The following is an 18,586-nucleotide window of genomic DNA, read 5'->3' as shown; positions in this document are numbered from 1 at the left end:
GATCAATTGGCGGATATTTTGACAAAGGCGATTTTCAGTAAAGCATTCCACAATTCACTAGATCAGTTGGGCATTGGCGACATCTATGCACCAACTGAGGGGGAGTGTTGGCGTGACTTGTGGATATTGACTTACTTTCCTTACACACCAAGAATTCCTATTATAATTGTAATTGATTTACTTTAATTTCTGATTTCCTACTGCAAATAGATTTAGGAATTTATTATTTACTTGCCTATTCAGGTTTTGTTGTATTATAAATATGACCTCCTACAAGGAGAAGAATACACAGAAAATTCCCACAAACAAATATTCTCTCATAGTTTTAATATTTTAGCAGGTTTGTGTAGAAAAATTATACAATCTACAAATTACTAATGATGGCTTTCCTATCTAGACTAGCTCTCAACTAGAGATTTGATATCATGTTAATTACAGTGGTTAACGATGGATTATATCAACTAACATCTTCTAGAAAACAAGCCATGTTATGTTATAGGGGGGTGGTATTCTGCCCAAACAATTAATAAAAGCTTCAAGTAAACCCAAACAATCAACGCCTTCGGCCGATGAAGTATTTTGATGTCAATAAGAGAGCTATTATCGCATAATCCTCTAATTTATGTTAAAACAAAAAGGTATATTTATACGAATGCGAGCGGAAGCAGAACTAGAACTGCGACATTGAGGGACTAAAATATAAATATAAGTTTAAAAAATACATACATAAGTCTGGCCCAAATGAGTATCGATTAGTTCTCAGCAAAAATTATTCCAATAACCCAAAAGAGAAAATGGGCTTACTCTATAAGATATTCTAAAATGAGTCTGGCCCAACTCAGTCTGTCAAGCCATTTGCATTCAATTGGCCGAATAAATGAGCAACTAGTCTTTCAACGGTTCATTTGTCGTTCGTCCATTCCCTTCCCTTGTTTAAAGGTTGATAAGGGTGGGGTGAGAAAGAGAGGGAAAAGAAAAGCAAATTGAAACCAATTTGGTGAAGGGAGACTTGAAAATGGGGGTAGGTCGCAGAGTCCCAGTCGGAGCACAGAGAAATATGTTGGGCGTCCCAAAGCGGCCCACCCGCATCCTGCTCTTAGTGAAGGACCCGGTCCTTCCCTCTCTCTTTCTCTCTCTTGGGGTTTTTATATATTTATTTATTGTTTTTGAATATTTTTGCTCAACTAGTGAATATTATCCATTTATGTTAGGGTTTAGGGTTTGTCCATTTTCCCTATTTTTTACAACTCATATCATATGTTGTTTTTGTGGTTTTGAATTTGTTTCAAAATTATATTTGTTTGGGTGAAATATAATTTTATTGATTTTTTTTTTATAAAAAAAAAATGATCTCTATGTACTTTTCAAACATTAGGGGTTATAATCTGGCATTGAAATTTGGTGGCAATGGATGTTGTAATGATGCAATTTGTAATTCACTCCCAATGCTGGAAATTTGTTTGCTTGTGTGTGTGTAGTGGGAAAATTTTATAGTGTTCAGGATCAAGAGAAGCACTCAACTGAAGAAGCTTCTGATTGCTTACTGTGATAAGAAGTCGGTGGAGTTGGACAATATGAGATTCGTGCACAATGGTCGTCTTGTTAGACCCAACCTGACCCCAGATGAGGTCCCCTCTCTCCATCTCCATATTCATACATTTGTATATGTGTGCGTGTGCGTGTGCGTGTGCGTGTGCGTGTGCGTAGTTATCTATTCGTGTGAATTTGTGTGACACATTTTTACTTTTAGCCGTTGAGTTTACAGAATCTGACTGAGTATTTGTTGATACAGCATGAAATGGAAAGTGGGGATGTAATTTATGCATTTCCGGTCCTATTAGGATGACGAGGAGGAGTCTGATGAAGTGAAGGGTACTTGTGGTAGCAATTGTGAGCTATTTGTTTTTGGTTCATCGTGTACGATCTGTTGTTAAGGCTTGAAACCCAATGAAACAATGTTTTTGTCATGAATTTTCAAATTGGAATGAAAAACCAATCAGTTTATTTGTGCCAAATACCAAATATATTTGGCTGAACATTTGGGTGGAAAATCTTATAATTTTGTGTTCAATTTGACATCTTTGATTGCATTGACAAAACAGGCCGTGTGATAGAATAATAAATAGAGGAATTCATAAAAGATTCGACCAAAGCCAAAATATGGATATGGAGTTAAGCTATCATTGGTAAAGATGCTTCATGAATGAGGCTGTTGATAGCATCATTCATTATGCCTTGAATAGAAGGTGTGAAAGTTGACATTTGATATGATGAAAGAGAAATTATAGCGAGGGGCTTGAATCTCAAGTGATTAAGAATATTTATCTTCAATTCCATCCACCTTATTGTTGTTTGAATCAAATTATAGAAAAATTACAAATGATCTTTGCTCAAAATGTTGTCTTTGAAAGTGATTCTCTTCAGATCGTTACAGCACTTCGAAGTAACTCCATAGATAGGTCCGTCATTGGACCAATGGTGGAGGATACCAAGAGCTTGCTAACACAGGTCACTGGGGAAGGTTTTAACCATATTCGTCGTACTATCAATGGTGTGGCTCATCGTTTAGCGCATTTTGCCTTGCATACTGGGGTTCTCTATACTGGTTCGAAGAACCTCCTGATTTTATTTATGATGTACTGTACGAGGATTGTAACTCGTGATCAAAGAATTTCCTCCTTGATACGAGTTCATACTTCTTGTATTAGTTTTTTTCACATCAATAATATTCTATCGCTTATCATTATATTAAAAATAAAAAAAATAAAAAAAGCCTGCAAGGGACTTCAAGTGGTTTAAAGCATTTACTTTTGCATCCAAGGTCCTAAGTTTGATTTCCCCCAATAGCGCTTGTATTAAAAAATAAAAATTTACTAAAGCAAATGGTCATTGATAAGGAGAATTCAATTTCGGAGAAGGGTTTTCGGGTTATAGACTTTCTTTTTATTTAAAAAATCATACGATAGTCTAAACTACAAAGAATGAGGATTTCTCTCACACACTATGAGGATTCGAACCTGAGACCTTTTATCTGGAAGTCAAGACCTTTATCATTGGCTAGACCCCGGTGAGTTTTTTTGGGGTCAAAATGATTCGAGACCTTTTATTTATGAAGAAGTATCTCAAACAGAAAATGGCCCTACTCTAAAAGAAATTCTAAAATGGGCCTGGCCCAACAGAGTCTGTCAAGCCGAGAGAGTGAACAGGAAATAGAAACCAATTCACTTAAAAAATTAGCAAGATTCTTTAAGGTCGGGGGTGAGAAAGAGAGGGAAACGGAAATAGAAACCAACCAATTCGGTGAAGGCAGGCTTGAAAATGGGGATCGGTCGCAGAGTTCCAGTCGGACCACAGAGAAACATTTTGGGCGTACCAAAACAGCGTCCCTCCTACATTACGCTCTTTGTCCGTGACCACCTGGTCCTTCCCTTTCTCTCTCTCTCTCTCTTAGGGTTTAGGTTTTTTTTTTTAATTAAAAAAAATATATTTATTTTAATATATGTGATTTTGAAGGATCAATCTACTAAGAGCATGCTTTGTATTTTTGTATTTTTGATATTTTTTTCTCAACTATTGAATATTATCTGTATATGTTAGGGTTTAGGGTCTGTCCATTTTGCCCAATTTTTAGAACTCACATGTGGATGTTGGGGTTTTTGAATTTGTTTCAAAATTTTCACAGTGGGATTTGCCTGTGCTGTTTCTGCCATCTTGGATATCATTCATTATTTTTATGTGGGTTAAAAAAAAGAAAGAAACTTGTTCATAGTTTTTATTTTCTGAATGTTTAAGGTAAGCAAGATGATTGCTACCTTTGAATCAAAAGAGCAAAGCCTTTTATTTTTTGGTAAAATATAATTTGTTTTCTTTTAATCTCTTATGTACTTTCCAATGCTGGAAATTTGTTTGCTTATGTTTTGTAGAGTGGAAATGATTTAGTGTTCAGGATGAAGAGAAGCACTCAGCTGAGGAGGCTTAAGATTGCTTACTGTGATCGAAAGTCGGTAGAGGTCTACCGTATGAGATTCGCTTACTATGGTGTTCATCTTATATCCAGCCGGACTCCAGATGAGGTCCCCTCCCCACCCTTGATGTCTCCCTCCCTCCATATTCATACATATGTATATGCGCGTGCTCGTGTTCATATATCTATCTATTTGTGCGAGTTTGTGTAATGCAGGATTTACTTTTGGCCGATGAGTTTTCAGAATCTGACTGAATATTTGTTGCTGCAGTATGATCTTGAGAATGGAGATGTAATTGATGCACTTCCGGTGCTAAGAGGAGGAGGAGCGCCATGAAGTGAAGGGTAGATAGCTGTGGTAGTAAAAAAAAAATGAAGGCTAGATAATAGTGGTTGCAAGCTATTTGTTTTCGGTTCACAGTGTCTGATCTGTTGTTAAGACTTGCAACCAATGAAACAATTGTATGTTTTTGTCATGACTTTTCAAATTGGAATGAAAAAAACCAATCAGTTTATTCGTGCCAAATACCAAATATTATTGGCTGTACATTTGAGTTGGAAAATCTTATTATTTTGAGTTGAAACTTGACTTCTTTGATCATATTGACAAAACAAGCTTCGACCAAAGCCAAATTTGGATTTGGAATTAAGCCATCATTGGTCAAAACAGGTGGTGTGAAAGCTGTCATTTTATATGAAGAAAGAAGACTTATCGTCAAGGGCTTGAAGTTCAAGTGATTAAGAATATTTAGAGTGTTGCTAAATGAACTTTAAAATTAACTGAGTACACCCTATGAATAAAAATATAAAATTAACTAAGTACACCTTATATAACTACCAAAAATACCATTGACCCTAATACACTCTATCACACAAAGTAAAGAAACAAAATTGAAGGCCTTTGGAAAGAAAAAAGAGAAACGTATCCTGCCAATAGTTGGTTCCTCCCGCAACCACAAAGTGAAAGAAACCAAATGCCAAAGTGTTTCATTCAGCTAATAGATTGTATACCTTAAACACCAAAGTCTTACCTGCACAAAAACCACAAAATTAACTGAACCAAACAAAATATCAGCTCAATTGCAACCACAACCATGTCTCTAGAAAATCATCTTCATGTTTCTTGTACAACATCATTAGTATCCTTGTCATTATTTTCAATGTGTTTCCAACCATCATCTACAATAAGGAATCGCGGAAGCAAGACAATAATTCAAGTTCAGCAAATAAATAAAACAGAGAAATAGCCTCTTACAAGTTTCAAGGCAAGACAATAATTCAACGCAAGAATCAATTCAAGTTCAACATAGGACCTTCGAACATTCAATGACACTTCCTTGCCCCTCCCCCAATGCTAGCTATTTGATTATGGTTGAATATGTGGTAAGTAAGATGTACTTATTAAAATTATATTTAAAATTATATTTGTTTCACAATTCAATATATCTTTTTTGGTCATTTTATATTAGAGTAAGTTAGTAATTCAATAAATAGTTTGGTAGTAGGATGTATTCAATTAATTTTAGGGTTCGTTTAGCAACACTCAATATTTATAATCAATAGAAAAAAAATTACAGGCCAATTGACGAGCGCCCTATGCAGGCATCCAAAATGGGCCGATTTGCCAAAATAAATCTAAAATGGTGCCCAGCCCAAACGAATCTATGAGGGCGTATCTAATGGGCCGAATAATATACAATACGTCATATTTTGGTGCCGTACATTTATTTCCATCCTTGAAAAAGCGTGGGGGGTAAAGAGAGAGAGAGAGAGAGAGAGAGACAGACACACAGAGAAAAGGAGAGAGAAGCAAATTTGGTTGAATTGAAGAGTTGGGAAGTGGTGGTGGTAGGTGTCTAGAGTTCTAGGTCTCGTCTCATCAAGACCCTCTCTCACGCTCGGATCACATAAAAACACAGAAAAAATGTCAGGCGTCACAAATCAGGAGGAGGACAAGAAGCCCACCGACCAGTCCGCTCACATCAACCTCAAAGTCAAGGGCCAGGTCCTCCCTCTCTCCCTATCTCTCTCTTAGGGTTTTGGTTTTATTCATTGGAAATTTCGTCCCGATCGTAATCAGATAGACGTTTGCGATATTGGGTTTTTATATATATGTATTTTTATTTTTGTTTTTGAATTTTTGTGTTTAATCTAACTTGTTTGACTTTATCTGTTTCATAATTTTGTTCCATTTTTAAATTTTCTATATGAGTTAGGGTTTGCTATTTTGCCTAATTGTTAGAACTCCTGTTGAGATTTGAAGTTTAGAACTCCTGTGTTTTTGTGATGCTCTGTCTGTTTGGGTATCAATCTGTATTTTCTCAGGAAAAAAAAAAAAAACTAAATACTTTTCGTTATACCCTAACCGGATTTTATTTTCTTAATATCGGAGAATAATGGGTTGCTTATGTTGGTGTACTTTGTGCATAACTTGCTAATTGGTTATGAAAGAGGATTTTTATCTCACCTTTGAGGTGGAAGAGCAATGCCTTTATATTTTCTCTTTTTACTTTTCAAATATTTGCAAAGTCACAAGTTGACCATAAAGTTTTTCGGAAAATGGATTCTCTAGTGCTGTTTGTATGTGACTTACTGCTAATGCTGGTAATGGTTTGGTTATGTTATATAGGATGGGAATGAAGTGTTCTTCAGGATTAAGAGAAGTACCCAACTGAAGAAGCTCATGAATGCTTACTGTGATCGACAGTCGGTGGAGTTCAATTCTATTGCTTTCTTGTTTGATGGTCGTCGTCTTAGAGCTGAGCAGACTCCAGATGAGGTTTCTTTCTTTATCTCTCTTTGCCCATATGCCAGGATATGCAGATATATCATCTGAATGCAGATTTTACTTTTGAGTTTTCAAATTCTCAAATTCTGACTGTAAATATATATATATTTTTTCTTCTGCAGTTGGAAATGGAAGATGGGGATGAAATAGATGCAATGCTTCACCAAACTGGAGGTGCTTTTGCCTAGTCAATAAATTTGGATGGCTGTTTTCCTACTAGGAGCCAAGTATATGTAGACTTTGACTATCTGGAAAACGATGTCTGAAGTTTTAGTATCTATCAGCACTACTAGTCTTGTCTAAGCTTTATTTCTAGATGTTTGTTGTCAATACATGGCAATTGTGTGTGTATGAAGTATGGTTTTATGGTTTCTAAGTATATGAGGTATGGTTTCTTCTTGGTAACTTTCCATGTGGCTTATTCTTTTTGCTTGGCTCTAATCTGCTATGTTCTTGTTGCTCTTCCTCTGACTTATATTTCTTTGGTGTGTCGTGAATGATTGGCTACCCTTAAAAAAAGGTTAGAATTTGATCACGAGGGATTGGATGGGTGCATCTTGAGATGGCTGTGTAACAAATGCTTGGCTGTTAATTGATTTGTCAAGATGAAATTGTTCTGTGACTTGTTTTTAGTAGTGTTCTCCTACCTGATTTATCATGTTCACTATTTGTTACCAATAGCATTCCATGAAGAGTTTTGCTGATATTGGGGTTGGAGAGGAGAATACATACTTTAGGAGAATCTTGAGGATGATCCTTGCTGGCAAGTAGGTTTGGTTTAAATGGCCTTGTCTGTCATTGGAGCCAATGTTTAGGTGATAAATCTGCATGTTACTTTGCATACAAGAGCATGTATCACATTAAACATTAAGACATTTTGAGAAGAAGCCTTGACATCATTGACATTGATCAAGTGCCATTAGCATTTATGAGTTTTTGTCAGATTAGCTTAGGATCATTTAAATTTGAGTGTTTTAATAGTTATTTTGGTCAAGTTACTGAACAAATTGTTTCACCTATCAAATAACAGTGATAGGACTATTTGCATGATTCTGTACCCTTCGATTGTAGTACGATACTTGGAGCCAACACCTACCTACTGTTATGAATGTTAAGGGGAAATCTTCTTATATGTTTTCACTAACATTATTATTTTTTTCGCTTTGCATGTTGCATTAGATTAGAGCCAGTGTTTGGCAGCTGCTTTACATTTGCCCTCAGCCCCTAGATTAAATCTTTGGCACCTGTGCTTCAGGAATCCATCTGTATTTCCTACACTCCTCTAGTGGTCAGTTCGGATAATTTTTATTCGGATGTTTTAATTGTAATTTTTAGTTAACTTCCCTTTTCAGTTGTCATCATAGTACTTTTCACATGCTTCCTTGTTTTTATATTTTTATGATTTTTGGGGTCAGCAGCAGCACCTACTTACTAGTAGGTGAGTTGTTGTTCCTGAGGTGTTTTCATTGATAATTTCTCTTGCTTTGCCCGTATTTGTTGCATTTGCATAGTTGATTTGAGTTTGGCATTAACATATAAGAATATTCCACAAACTCCGCCTTTGCAAACCTCTCTAGCGCACTAGCCAGTCAACCACCATCCAGGAAATTGAAGGATTGAAAATGCAACATCCAAGACCCGTTAGGAGAAGTTGACCTATTGTGGAACAGGACCAAAATGGAGAAAGACCAGTTAGCATTAATAAGATTGGGGTGTGCAAGCTTATCCCAAATTCTGCTCAAATTCGGGTAGAGTTCCCACCTGCCTCTTGATATATTGTCATAGAGCCCACGAATCTCCTCTCTACAATTTCAAATTGGACATTTCTGAAGTCCTGCTCAATAGTGAAGACGCAAAGCTTCAAGCGCTGAAGACACCGCGTTTAGAAAGAGGAGACTAGGCACCATACATATTTTCCTTGATGCATTGGACATGAGGAGGGAGACAATGCTGATTTTGCTGCACATATAGGATTCAGAGGGGCGAGCAGCAACATGTTTGGTTGCTTTAGCTGCAAAAAACTACAAAATTGCCAATGTGGTGAAATCAATGACCATCGACGAGGATATGTGGTACGGCGCGGGCTATACAGAATGGTGCCCTAGAGGCCCGCAACTTCAATAAGCTTAATTAGCTTTATACAAGAATTCTAAGGTGAAGGCCTTATATATGGCCTTTAAGTGATGCATTATCTCTTAATTGTTGAATCAAATTAGTTAATCGTTGGATCAAATTAGTTAGCATGATCTAAAATAAGAGATAGAACCTTACCTAAGGGCTATATATAAGGCCCTCACTATAGAATGGAACTGCTTTTGGAATAACTAAAAAGGCCAACGAGTCTTGTCCAGTGGAAAAATGCATTGATTTGCAAACCAGTAGTCTTAGGTTCGAATTCCCATGACATCTTGGTAGTGTGTGGAGAAACCCTCTCCTTGTAGTTTAAACTATCGTTTGTGTTTTTTAATATTTAAAAAAAGGATGCTAACATTGACAGACTATTACTTGTCTGTCTATCACTCAGATTCTCCTTCTCCCTTGGGTTACATCGACAAATCCTAAACGTGATCTCTAGCGTACATATAGTAAAAAGCATAGAGATATAGCTTGGGTGCTTGCACTACCTCCTTCAGGTTTCTTGGTGTTCGTTCAATTAGCTTTGGGTTATGTCTCATGCTTGCTCGCTAATTGGTGGTTGTTTTCTTCTAGGTGCTTTGACGGTTCTGGTAGAGCACAAATTATTAAAGTAGCAAACAAACATTTTTAAATTGCTACATATATCAACAAACTTTAATTTGAAGAGTTTAATTTACTACTACTATTGGAGATGCTTATTATATTAATCTTTACCAAATGTAATAGTTAAAGTGTTACGTTGACCCACCTAGTCAAGCGGGTCAACAACTGTAAGTGTATGCATTTTGTGTTTTTCTTTTGGCTTCCCTTGACAATATTGTAATAGGACAATCATTGTAATTTCCCAAGCTCTAGTTTAGATTAAGAATGATTTCTCTAGGTGTTCTTATCTGGCTACAATCTGATGGATAATCAATGTGTTTAACAAAGGTAATTTCTACATTGCATCATATTGCATTCACTAAATTTCTTAAGATTATGACTAGTCATCTTTCTTTCGTATGACTAGTCAACCTTTGCAAAAGTAGGATTTTTAGCTCATTGGAACTTTTTTGTCATATTCTGCAAATTTTCTCAGCTGCTTTCGTATGACTAGTTAACCTTTGCATCAGTAGGATTTCCAGCTCACTGAAACTTTTTTGTCATATTTTGCAAATTTTCTCAGCTGCTTTCGTACGACTGGTCAACCTTTGCATCAGTAGGATTTCTAGCTAGTTTCTAGCCGGATCCTAACCAAATTTTTTGTCGTATTCTGCGAATTTTCTCAACTGCTTTCGTATGACTAGTCAACTTTTGCATCAGTAGGATTTCCAGTTGGATCCTAACAAACGTTTTTGTCCTATTATGCGAATTTTCTAAGCTGCCATGTGTATTATTCTGACCTAGGAATTTTTGGGTAAAAGCCAAAGAATTCCTCATTTGGCATCCGTCTCTTTTAGATGTAAGTTTTTGGAAAGTTTCTTGCTAACTTTCTCCTCTTCTTCCAAATTGATTATTTCGAAAACTGCTTTTGAAAATATGAAATTTGCATTTAGCTAGGTCAAACGCTCTCTTATATATCTCTAGGTCAGATTCAAGATTCATTTCTTCAAGAGTATGGTTTCTTAAAGAAATTGGTCATTTTTCCTTTGAATCCAAATTTTGGTTTCTGTCTGAGTTTGAGCTGGCTAGCTGGTGCCATGGGATGAAAGAGTTGCAGAAGGAGCTACCATTGCCATGAAGGACTAAGCTGATGGTTTTGCTAAGTTGGAGAAGAAGATTGCACAAAGGAGGTATAGCTTATCTTCCTAAATAGATTTAGGATTTCTTGAGCTTGCTTGTGTTTCTTTATAAGAATCTTTTTTGCTTTGTGGATTGCCTGGTTAGTTGATGACCCCCAGTTTTTCCTAGTGATGGGTTTATGGGTGAACAATTTCTAGTTTGCATCTCTGTAATTTTCTGGGTTTGTGTTCTTAATAGTTGACTAGTCATCGCAGAATGTTCATGTATTTCTGGGTTTGTGTTCTTGCGATTAACTAGTCATCATTGTATGTTGTTTGGTGTTTACTTGATTATGATGCCTTCACACATTTTTACCCTAGTTGTTGGTAGCACATGGGATGCCTCGATTGACGGGTCATTTTGAGTGCCTAGGTTGTCACCAGTAATCTTTTAAACTTGCAAGTACAGATTGGTATGCTCTGTGTGTGGTTATGTTTATTTATGACTAGCAGTTGACTAGTCATAAGTATATTTGGTCAAGGTCAAAAGTGTGTGAAGATTGTTATGTTTTGTTTGAGTATCGTATAATTTTACCCCTCGTCACCTAAGCATCAATTTCAACAACCCTCTTAAAAATGTTGATAAACATGATGAGTTAGCATAACTCCCACCTTAATTAAATTTGTTGGATTCGACGGCTTTCAAATTTTGAATGCCCAACCAACATGTTTATAAATCAGCGGTGCTATCAGATAATATTCTATACAAAGAAACTCATGCAACTAATTAGTTGCAAAGGTTGATCCGACGGGTTGTCTATTCTTTCCAAGTCATCAAATCAACCTTATTTTTCATGCTCAACATAATTAACATGATTGGGGGCTAAATTAGTCCAGATAATATTCCCCGATCTTGGTCAAAACCTTAATTAGAGCAATCTCATTTCAAGGAGAGCACTTCATATCCGTATCTAGCCAATTTCAAGCCCATAATGACGAGTAAAAGCACCAATTTTTTCAAACTAAAAATTACTAATAAGAATATGAGTAGAATATGTATATATAGCAAAAATCTTGTAAATAAAAATAAATAAATAAAAAACCAGGCATATAATGGACGACACGATTGTGAATCATTAATGAATGTGTATTACACATGTTCCAATATATGATTCAGAATCGTCTATGAGTGTGCGGTCAAATGTGATGCGCCCAATTAGAAAATTCTAGCGTGATAGTATCCCTTTTAAATTAAAATTTATGTAATTAGTATTCTTATTGCGCAGATATTCTCTGTGTCCAATTTTTTTTGGACTACGTGAAGAGTTATTTGCACTAACATTTTTATATTTTCGGTTTTTTTATAAAATTTTATGGGGTTTTAAAAATGACATAAACACTTCCTGAGATTTTGTAGTTTTCACAAAATTCATTTTCGTTGATTGCTTGTCTAAAACTTGATGATTTCATTATAAAAAAAGTTGTGCAAATGGCAAAATCAACCTCAGTGAATGTATGTGTAGTCTAATATCAAAGGCTAGCTTTGTCATTTGGAGAATTATTATTTTTATATAAAATTATAAAATCATCTATCTTCGATGAAAAATCAACAAAAAGAGGTTTTGTAAAGCATTTTAAAATCTCAGGAGATATTCGTGTAATTTCCAAAAATTTAGAGAATTTTGTAAAAAAAAATCGAAAATCGGAGAGGGTGTTAGTGTAAATAACTTGTACAAGAATTGGGGAAAGAATTATATCAATCTTTTCCTATCACGTGGCATTCATACTCGCCAAAGTCAAAATACAGAGCAAAAGACTCCTGGGATTGGCCAATCAAATGGGCGCCCCCAATGAAGCTCACGTGGTCTTGACCTCACACAAATCACACCAGGAATATAAATAGGTAGAGGCCCCTGGTGGGAGGAAGAAAAGAGAGAAGAAACCAAAAAATCTTAATCATATTATGGAGGACAATAAGAAGCAAGGTATTGTCCTCCAACAATGGTGTGCTCTACTCTCCATCTTTGCTCTCATTTCCTCATCTCAGTCCTTCGACTACGGCGACGCCCTCTCCAAGAGCCTCCTCTACTTTGAGTCCCAGCGTTCTGGGCGCCTACCCTACAACCAAAGGGTCACTTGGCGTCACCATTCTGGCCTTACCGATGGCCTTGAACAAGGGGTCAGTCCATTTTTTCATTACAAATCTTCAATTTACCGAACCGGACCGTGCCCACTCCTATAATAAATGTGCTCTTTGTGTTTAATGCTGTGCCGTTCTGTTTGGCCTTCATGTGTATTTTCAGGTGGACTTGGTGGGAGGGTACTATGATGCTGGTGACAATGTGAAATTTGGTCTGCCAATGGCATTTACCATAACAATGCTGTCTTGGGGTGTGATTGAATACGGCGGAGAAATGGAGGAAGCTGGAGAGTATAAGCATGCTTTGGAAGCCATCAAATGGGGGACTGATTATTTCATCAAGGCCCATACTCACCCAAATGTTTTGTGGGGTGAGGTAATAATTCAATAATAATGTCAAATGAATTTTTACTTGAATGAATTTCTACCCTATATATATTCGTAGTTTTGTAACATAACATATCATACTCTTAAAAAGTTGAGTCGGTTCAATTGATTCATTATGAGTTTGTGATTTTAGGTGGGTGATGGATTTACGGATCACTACTGTTGGCAAAGGCCTGAGGACATGACCACGTCTCGTCAAGCCTACAAGGTTGATGAGAACAACCCCGGATCAGATATTGCCGGCGAGACAGCGGCGGCAATGGCGGCAGCTGCCATTGTGTTTAGGAAAACCAACCCACATTACTCTGGCCTACTCTTGCACCATGCACAACAGGTATCATATTTATAGTTAATTAATGTGAAGTTGTCATGTATAGAAATATAAAAGGTTGATATACAAATATGCAAAGTGGGTGTACTGGTTACCAAAATGTAATGGTTTTTGGACCTTTGGCCAATATGCACTCTCGGATATTTTACTATAAGGTCCAATATTATGAAATTCATATAATAATTAATCTGGGATTTGGATTTGTTGGCAGTTGTTTGAGCTTGGTGACAAGTACAGGGGGAAGTATGATGAGAGCATTGAAGTGGTCAAGGGGCACTACACATCTTGGAGTGGGTACATGGATGAGTTGCTGTGGGCAGCTTTGTGGTTGTACAAGGCCACAAACAATGAAGATTATTTGAAGTATGCTTTGAACAATGCTCAGGCTTTTGGAGGCACCACTTGGGCCATCAAAGAGTTTAGCTGGGATGTTAAGTATGCTGGTGTTCAGATCATTGCTTCAATGGTACATAATCTCAATCTTGACCACTTTTCCACTTCTATTTTTATTCCTATTTTTTAACAATACAAACGATAATCTAAACTATAAGGGAGAAGGAGGGTTTTCTCAACGCATACACTACCAATGCGCAACGCGAGCTCGAACTTGAGACAGCAAATCAAGCCCTTTCACAACCCTATATATAATAGGGATGTGGCTTACCATGTGATTACTAAACAAATATATAATTAATTGGTTTTAATATATAATAGGGGATTTGACTTACCATGTGATGACTGAACAAATATATAATTAATTGGTTTTAATTCCTTAACTCTCATATACGTTTTCTTTTTCAGTTGCTAAAAGAGGAGAAGCATAAGCAACACATGCACATACTGGAACAATACCGTTCAAAAGCAGAGTTTTACATTTGTGCTTGCCTTGACAAAAACAATGTCACTAATGTGCAACGCACCCCAGGAGGCTTATTGTACATCCGCCAGTGGAACAACATGCAGTATGTTTCCAACGCAGCATTTCTACTCACGACATACTCTGATTATCTCCAAGCCACTCATCAGAATCTAACTTGTGATAAAGGGCAGGTGGGCCCACAAGAACTCCTATCTTTTGCCAAATCACAGGTTGATTACATTTTGGGGTCTAATCCAACGGCCATGAGTTACTTGGTGGGTTATGGTCCAAAATACCCCCAAAGGCTGCACCACAGAGGAGCATCTATAGAGTCCTACAAGAGGAACAAAGGATTTATTGGGTGCACTGAGGGGTATGATAGCTGGTATGGGATGCATGATCCAAACCCAAATGTGCTTGTTGGGGCCCTAGTTGGTGGGCCAGATGGCAATGATGGATTCAGGGATGAAAGGTGGAATTACATGCAGACTGAGGCATGTACTTACAATACAGCAACATTAGTTGGGGTTCTTGCTAAATTGGATAGATTAGAAGGTGATTATCTGTCTCTTAATCAACCATTAATAGCTTCTAGCTAGCTAATAGGATGTATGTATGAAAGTGTCTTTGAAGGGTCTGATAATTTTGTGAAGCAAAGCACCATACATTACTAACCCAATGTACAAAGAAAGAAATGCAAAGGGGGAATAAAGGAAGTTTAATTATTTGACAGAAAGAGATAAATAAGTTTACCAATTTTCATTTTGCAGTTGTTATTATTGACACTTACTTCTAGCTAGATGAATGGTTCTTGTTGATTGGTTGGTAATATAATTTTTTTTTTTGGAATATAAGCGATAGTATAAAACTACAATGGAGGAGAGAGGGATTTCTCACTATCATGGTGTCATAAAGATTCAAATCTGAGACCACTGATCTGCAAGTCAATGCAACTAAATTCCGCGGTTCATAATATATTTGAATCACACAGTCTGCTGCTTTACAACCAACACAAAAGTTATAGCTTACATTTCTATTAGGTGCATATGTGGCATAAGACAAACAAAAACCCAATATGCTCAAGGAAGGAGTTATGATATTCACGGACATTTTGGGGATTATGTATTTAATTTTTATTGATGCTGGAATTATATGACCCAGCCGATGAGTTTGCAGAGCATCCAAAAATGGTTGTCAAATTCAAATTGCTTGGAGCAAACGTACGTTGATTCATCAACCTTTGAATGCTATCAGTTACAACGCAGGATGTAACTTATGAGTATATTGCAAAGGTGAAAACAACGTGATCATGTATCAGCCCTATTAATGAATTGCAGTTGCAGACCATGATCCAAATAAGCAGCAGCAGCAGCAGCTTTATGTACATATATTTCAAGTTTTCAATTAAAGCTACCAAGTACACAAGTGCAATTGCTTGCTACCATATAAATGAGCGCAAAGATTGAAGGTTTATATTAACACTCCTCAACCAAGTTGAAGTTGAGTTCTTGGATATATATAATTTACACAATCTGGCTTCCCTTGGCTCTTAATCTTTATGATATCCAGATTTTCTTTTATTGCTCAGAAAATCAAAACAAAGTATTGATTAGGCAATCAAAATTATTCAGTCATCATGTGACCTCCTTCTGTAATCAGCAGCACCAGGTTCATGTTGCTTGAACCTGTTCTTGACAGAGTCAACGCTGGAGTCACCCAAGGTAGTTTCCTCTGTCGCATCACATGTCTTGTCAGCAGTTTGACTAGCTACACCTTGCTCTGCCTTCTTCAGCTTCTCCTCAGCAACTCTTTTGAACTCCTCAGCTGTTGAAGGTGCTCTCTCTTCTATATTCATGTGGCTGCTGTGCTCTCCCTTGCTAACTTGACTGCTTTGGTACCTCTGAATTAAAGTTCCACATAGCAAACGTGGATTAGGTCAGTTAGTCTGGATAATGAGCCCGTCCTTGCACCAATTTCTAGTCCCTCTCTCCGCAAATTGGACTAATTTAGAATAGTTTATCACTTGTATTAAAAAAATCCACATGTTATAGCAATTAAGCCCCAATTGATTCACCCAATCATATTAGAAATCAATGTTATATATCCTATTTTGACTTAAAGGGTACCTTAATTAATTACAGATTAAGGAAGGGTATGATCATGAACATGATTATGATGTAAATTAATTGGTGATTTGAAACTTACCTGGTTGTGGCATGCTGTTAAGGACCTCAAAAGTGAGGAGGACCTTGATGAGAAGGTGTGCAGAGGAAAAAGATGGCCTCTCATGGCTGAACACCAGCTCTCAGATTGCAATAAGACACAGACAAATGAAGGAAGTTTCCAAGGCATATGGATTATGAAGAAAACAGAAGAAATGACAATGCTGAGATGTTGGCGTACACGTGTCTCCTGGTACACAAACGTGGTACTGTGTGGATTTGCCATTTCATTCTGGAGCATGGCTTTTGTGTGTACATCTTTTCTTTCTTGGAATGTGTGGTCTAAAAAAAATAAAAAAAAAAAAAAAAAAAAGAAAAAAAAAGATGGATATGGAGTGGGTTAAAACTCCCAACTTTACTTTATTTGTTGCTTTCTTGATTTCCAATCGTACTTACTTGATAAGATTTCTTATTCTTAAGTTGAAACTCTCCACTATATAAAGATGTTGATTGTGTTTTGCGAAAAATGCAATATGTGAGAGCAAAGTGTTACATTCACAAACATTTATAATAAAAAAAATGAAGATGAAAATATAATATCATAATACCTTGAGTTTGTTCCGTGGTTGAACAACTATTCCCTTAAGATATTCTCTCTCATACCTATTTCACCACAAGGGTTTTCAGATCTAATGGTATCTGAATTTTGACCCGATTCATATTTTGGTTTCTCAATTTCCAAAATCATTCCTATGGTCCATCAACTTTAGTTTCGTTAGGAATAATGGTTTTGCCATTAATTTTGTTAACTTTTTCTGTTAAATACTGAGGCAAAATGATATTTTTGTATTATTTTTAATTTCTACATTTTGAATATTCCTTTCACCCAAAAAATAAAAAAACTAAAAACTAAAACACCTTCTTCCTATCCTCAGTCAAACATGGTCAAGGGGTTATGGCTACTGTGGCGAGAATAAGAAGAAGGTTTTTAGTTTTTAGTTTATTTATTTATTTTTTGGGTGAAAAGAATATTCAAAATATGAAAATTAAAAATAATACAAAAAGTACCATTTTTCCCTTGCATTTAACATAAAAGATAACAAATTGACGGTATGACTATATGTTCTAACGAAACAGAAGTTGAAGGACCATGGGAACAATTTTGAAAATTGAGGGACAAATAGTCCTGTCGTCAATTTTGTTAACCTTTCTGTTAAATGCAGGGGTAAATGGTATTTTTCTATATATTTTAATTTTAAATTGATTAAAATATGAATAAAATATTAAAAATAAAAAAATAATAAGAAAAAAAAATTCAAGTTTTTAGGAATAAACTAATTTTTAATTATTAGTTTGACTGAGGATAGGAATAAGATTTTTTTAATTTTTAGTTTATAATTTATAATTTTATTTTTTGGGTGGAAGGAATATTCATAAATAGGAATTTAAAAATAATACAAAAATATCATTTTACCTCTGCATTTAATAGAAAAAGTTAACAAAATTGACGGCATGACCATTTGTCCTAACGAAACTAAAGTTGAAAGACTAAGGGAACGTTTTGAAAATTGAGGGACTCAAATGCAAATCGGGTCAAAGTTCAAAGACTAATAAAACGAATAACACTTCTTTTATATATGCATCTTGTTGGGTTTTTTTTATTCCAGCAGCTACAGATAGGCGTGAGCTGCCGTAAAGAGCAAATGGCTAGAGTTACCCTTGTGTCTGAGTTCAAAAATCAGGCTCCAAGAGTGCTTCGAGAGGTTCGTGGAGCCTTAGGAAGCACCTTGGTTTCCTTTACCAACAAAACCAACAGTTGCTTATAGATAAACATTTTCGCTTAGCTTGAGAAGCTTGTGGTATGAGAGCTAAGTATTTATGAGTTTAGTATTAGAGAGAGAAGACTTGGATTTCCTATGAGAAACAGGGGTTCAAAGCAAGGGGAGATGAAATTTTGAGAGGATTTGTTGAGGGAAGAGAGGAAAAGATAAGCGTGGAAGAATGGGTGGCTTGAGCAAATCTTCCAGCAGCTTGACAAAAGCTTCGTCACTCTCTTGGGTGTTTTTCCATAAGAGAAATGGAAGAACAGAGCTCGAAATTGAAGGGGTTCCTATAGTGA

The 18,586-nt window shown here is 36.3% G+C and overlaps 5 protein-coding genes across 5 annotated transcripts; 4 read left to right on the top strand and 1 right to left on the bottom strand.

Annotated features, from left to right (window-relative positions):
* On the top strand, positions 921-2,051 carry LOC18779036 (small ubiquitin-related modifier 2). Its single transcript, XM_020561507.1, has 3 exons — positions 921-1,111; positions 1,479-1,628; positions 1,793-2,051. Exons 1-3 carry the CDS (start codon positions 1,016-1,018, stop codon positions 1,844-1,846), a joined length of 300 nt encoding a protein of 99 aa, XP_020417096.1. The 5' UTR covers positions 921-1,015; the 3' UTR covers positions 1,847-2,051.
* Positions 3,234-4,490, top strand: LOC18779044 (small ubiquitin-related modifier 1). The gene is made up of 3 exons (XM_007212217.2): positions 3,234-3,420; positions 3,924-4,073; positions 4,236-4,490. The coding sequence occupies exons 1-3, from the start codon at positions 3,319-3,321 to the stop codon at positions 4,299-4,301; spliced, it is 318 nt and encodes a 105-aa protein (XP_007212279.1). The 5' UTR covers positions 3,234-3,318; the 3' UTR covers positions 4,302-4,490.
* On the top strand, positions 5,724-7,160 carry LOC18779350 (small ubiquitin-related modifier 1). Its single transcript, XM_007212225.2, has 3 exons — positions 5,724-5,969; positions 6,594-6,743; positions 6,875-7,160. Exons 1-3 carry the CDS (start codon positions 5,889-5,891, stop codon positions 6,938-6,940), a joined length of 297 nt encoding a protein of 98 aa, XP_007212287.1. The 5' UTR covers positions 5,724-5,888; the 3' UTR covers positions 6,941-7,160.
* On the top strand, positions 12,280-15,015 carry LOC18778977 (endoglucanase 11). The gene is made up of 5 exons (XM_007212538.2): positions 12,280-12,767; positions 12,892-13,104; positions 13,249-13,449; positions 13,658-13,912; positions 14,248-15,015. The coding sequence occupies exons 1-5, from the start codon at positions 12,552-12,554 to the stop codon at positions 14,902-14,904; spliced, it is 1,542 nt and encodes a 513-aa protein (XP_007212600.1). The 5' UTR covers positions 12,280-12,551; the 3' UTR covers positions 14,905-15,015.
* LOC18779366 lies at positions 15,656-16,768 on the bottom strand. The gene is made up of 2 exons (XM_007212156.2): positions 16,511-16,768; positions 15,656-16,205 (listed from the first exon to the last, which is right to left on the bottom strand). Exons 1-2 carry the CDS (start codon positions 16,766-16,768, stop codon positions 15,933-15,935), a joined length of 531 nt encoding a protein of 176 aa, XP_007212218.2. The 3' UTR covers positions 15,656-15,932.

This window comes from Prunus persica, chromosome G4, assembly GCF_000346465.2.
Source record: "Prunus persica cultivar Lovell chromosome G4, Prunus_persica_NCBIv2, whole genome shotgun sequence".
Lineage (NCBI taxonomy): Eukaryota > Viridiplantae > Streptophyta > Magnoliopsida > Rosales > Rosaceae > Prunus > Prunus persica.
The sequence above is the reverse complement of the archived record's forward strand: the minus strand, read 5'-3'. Positions and strand labels throughout refer to the sequence as shown.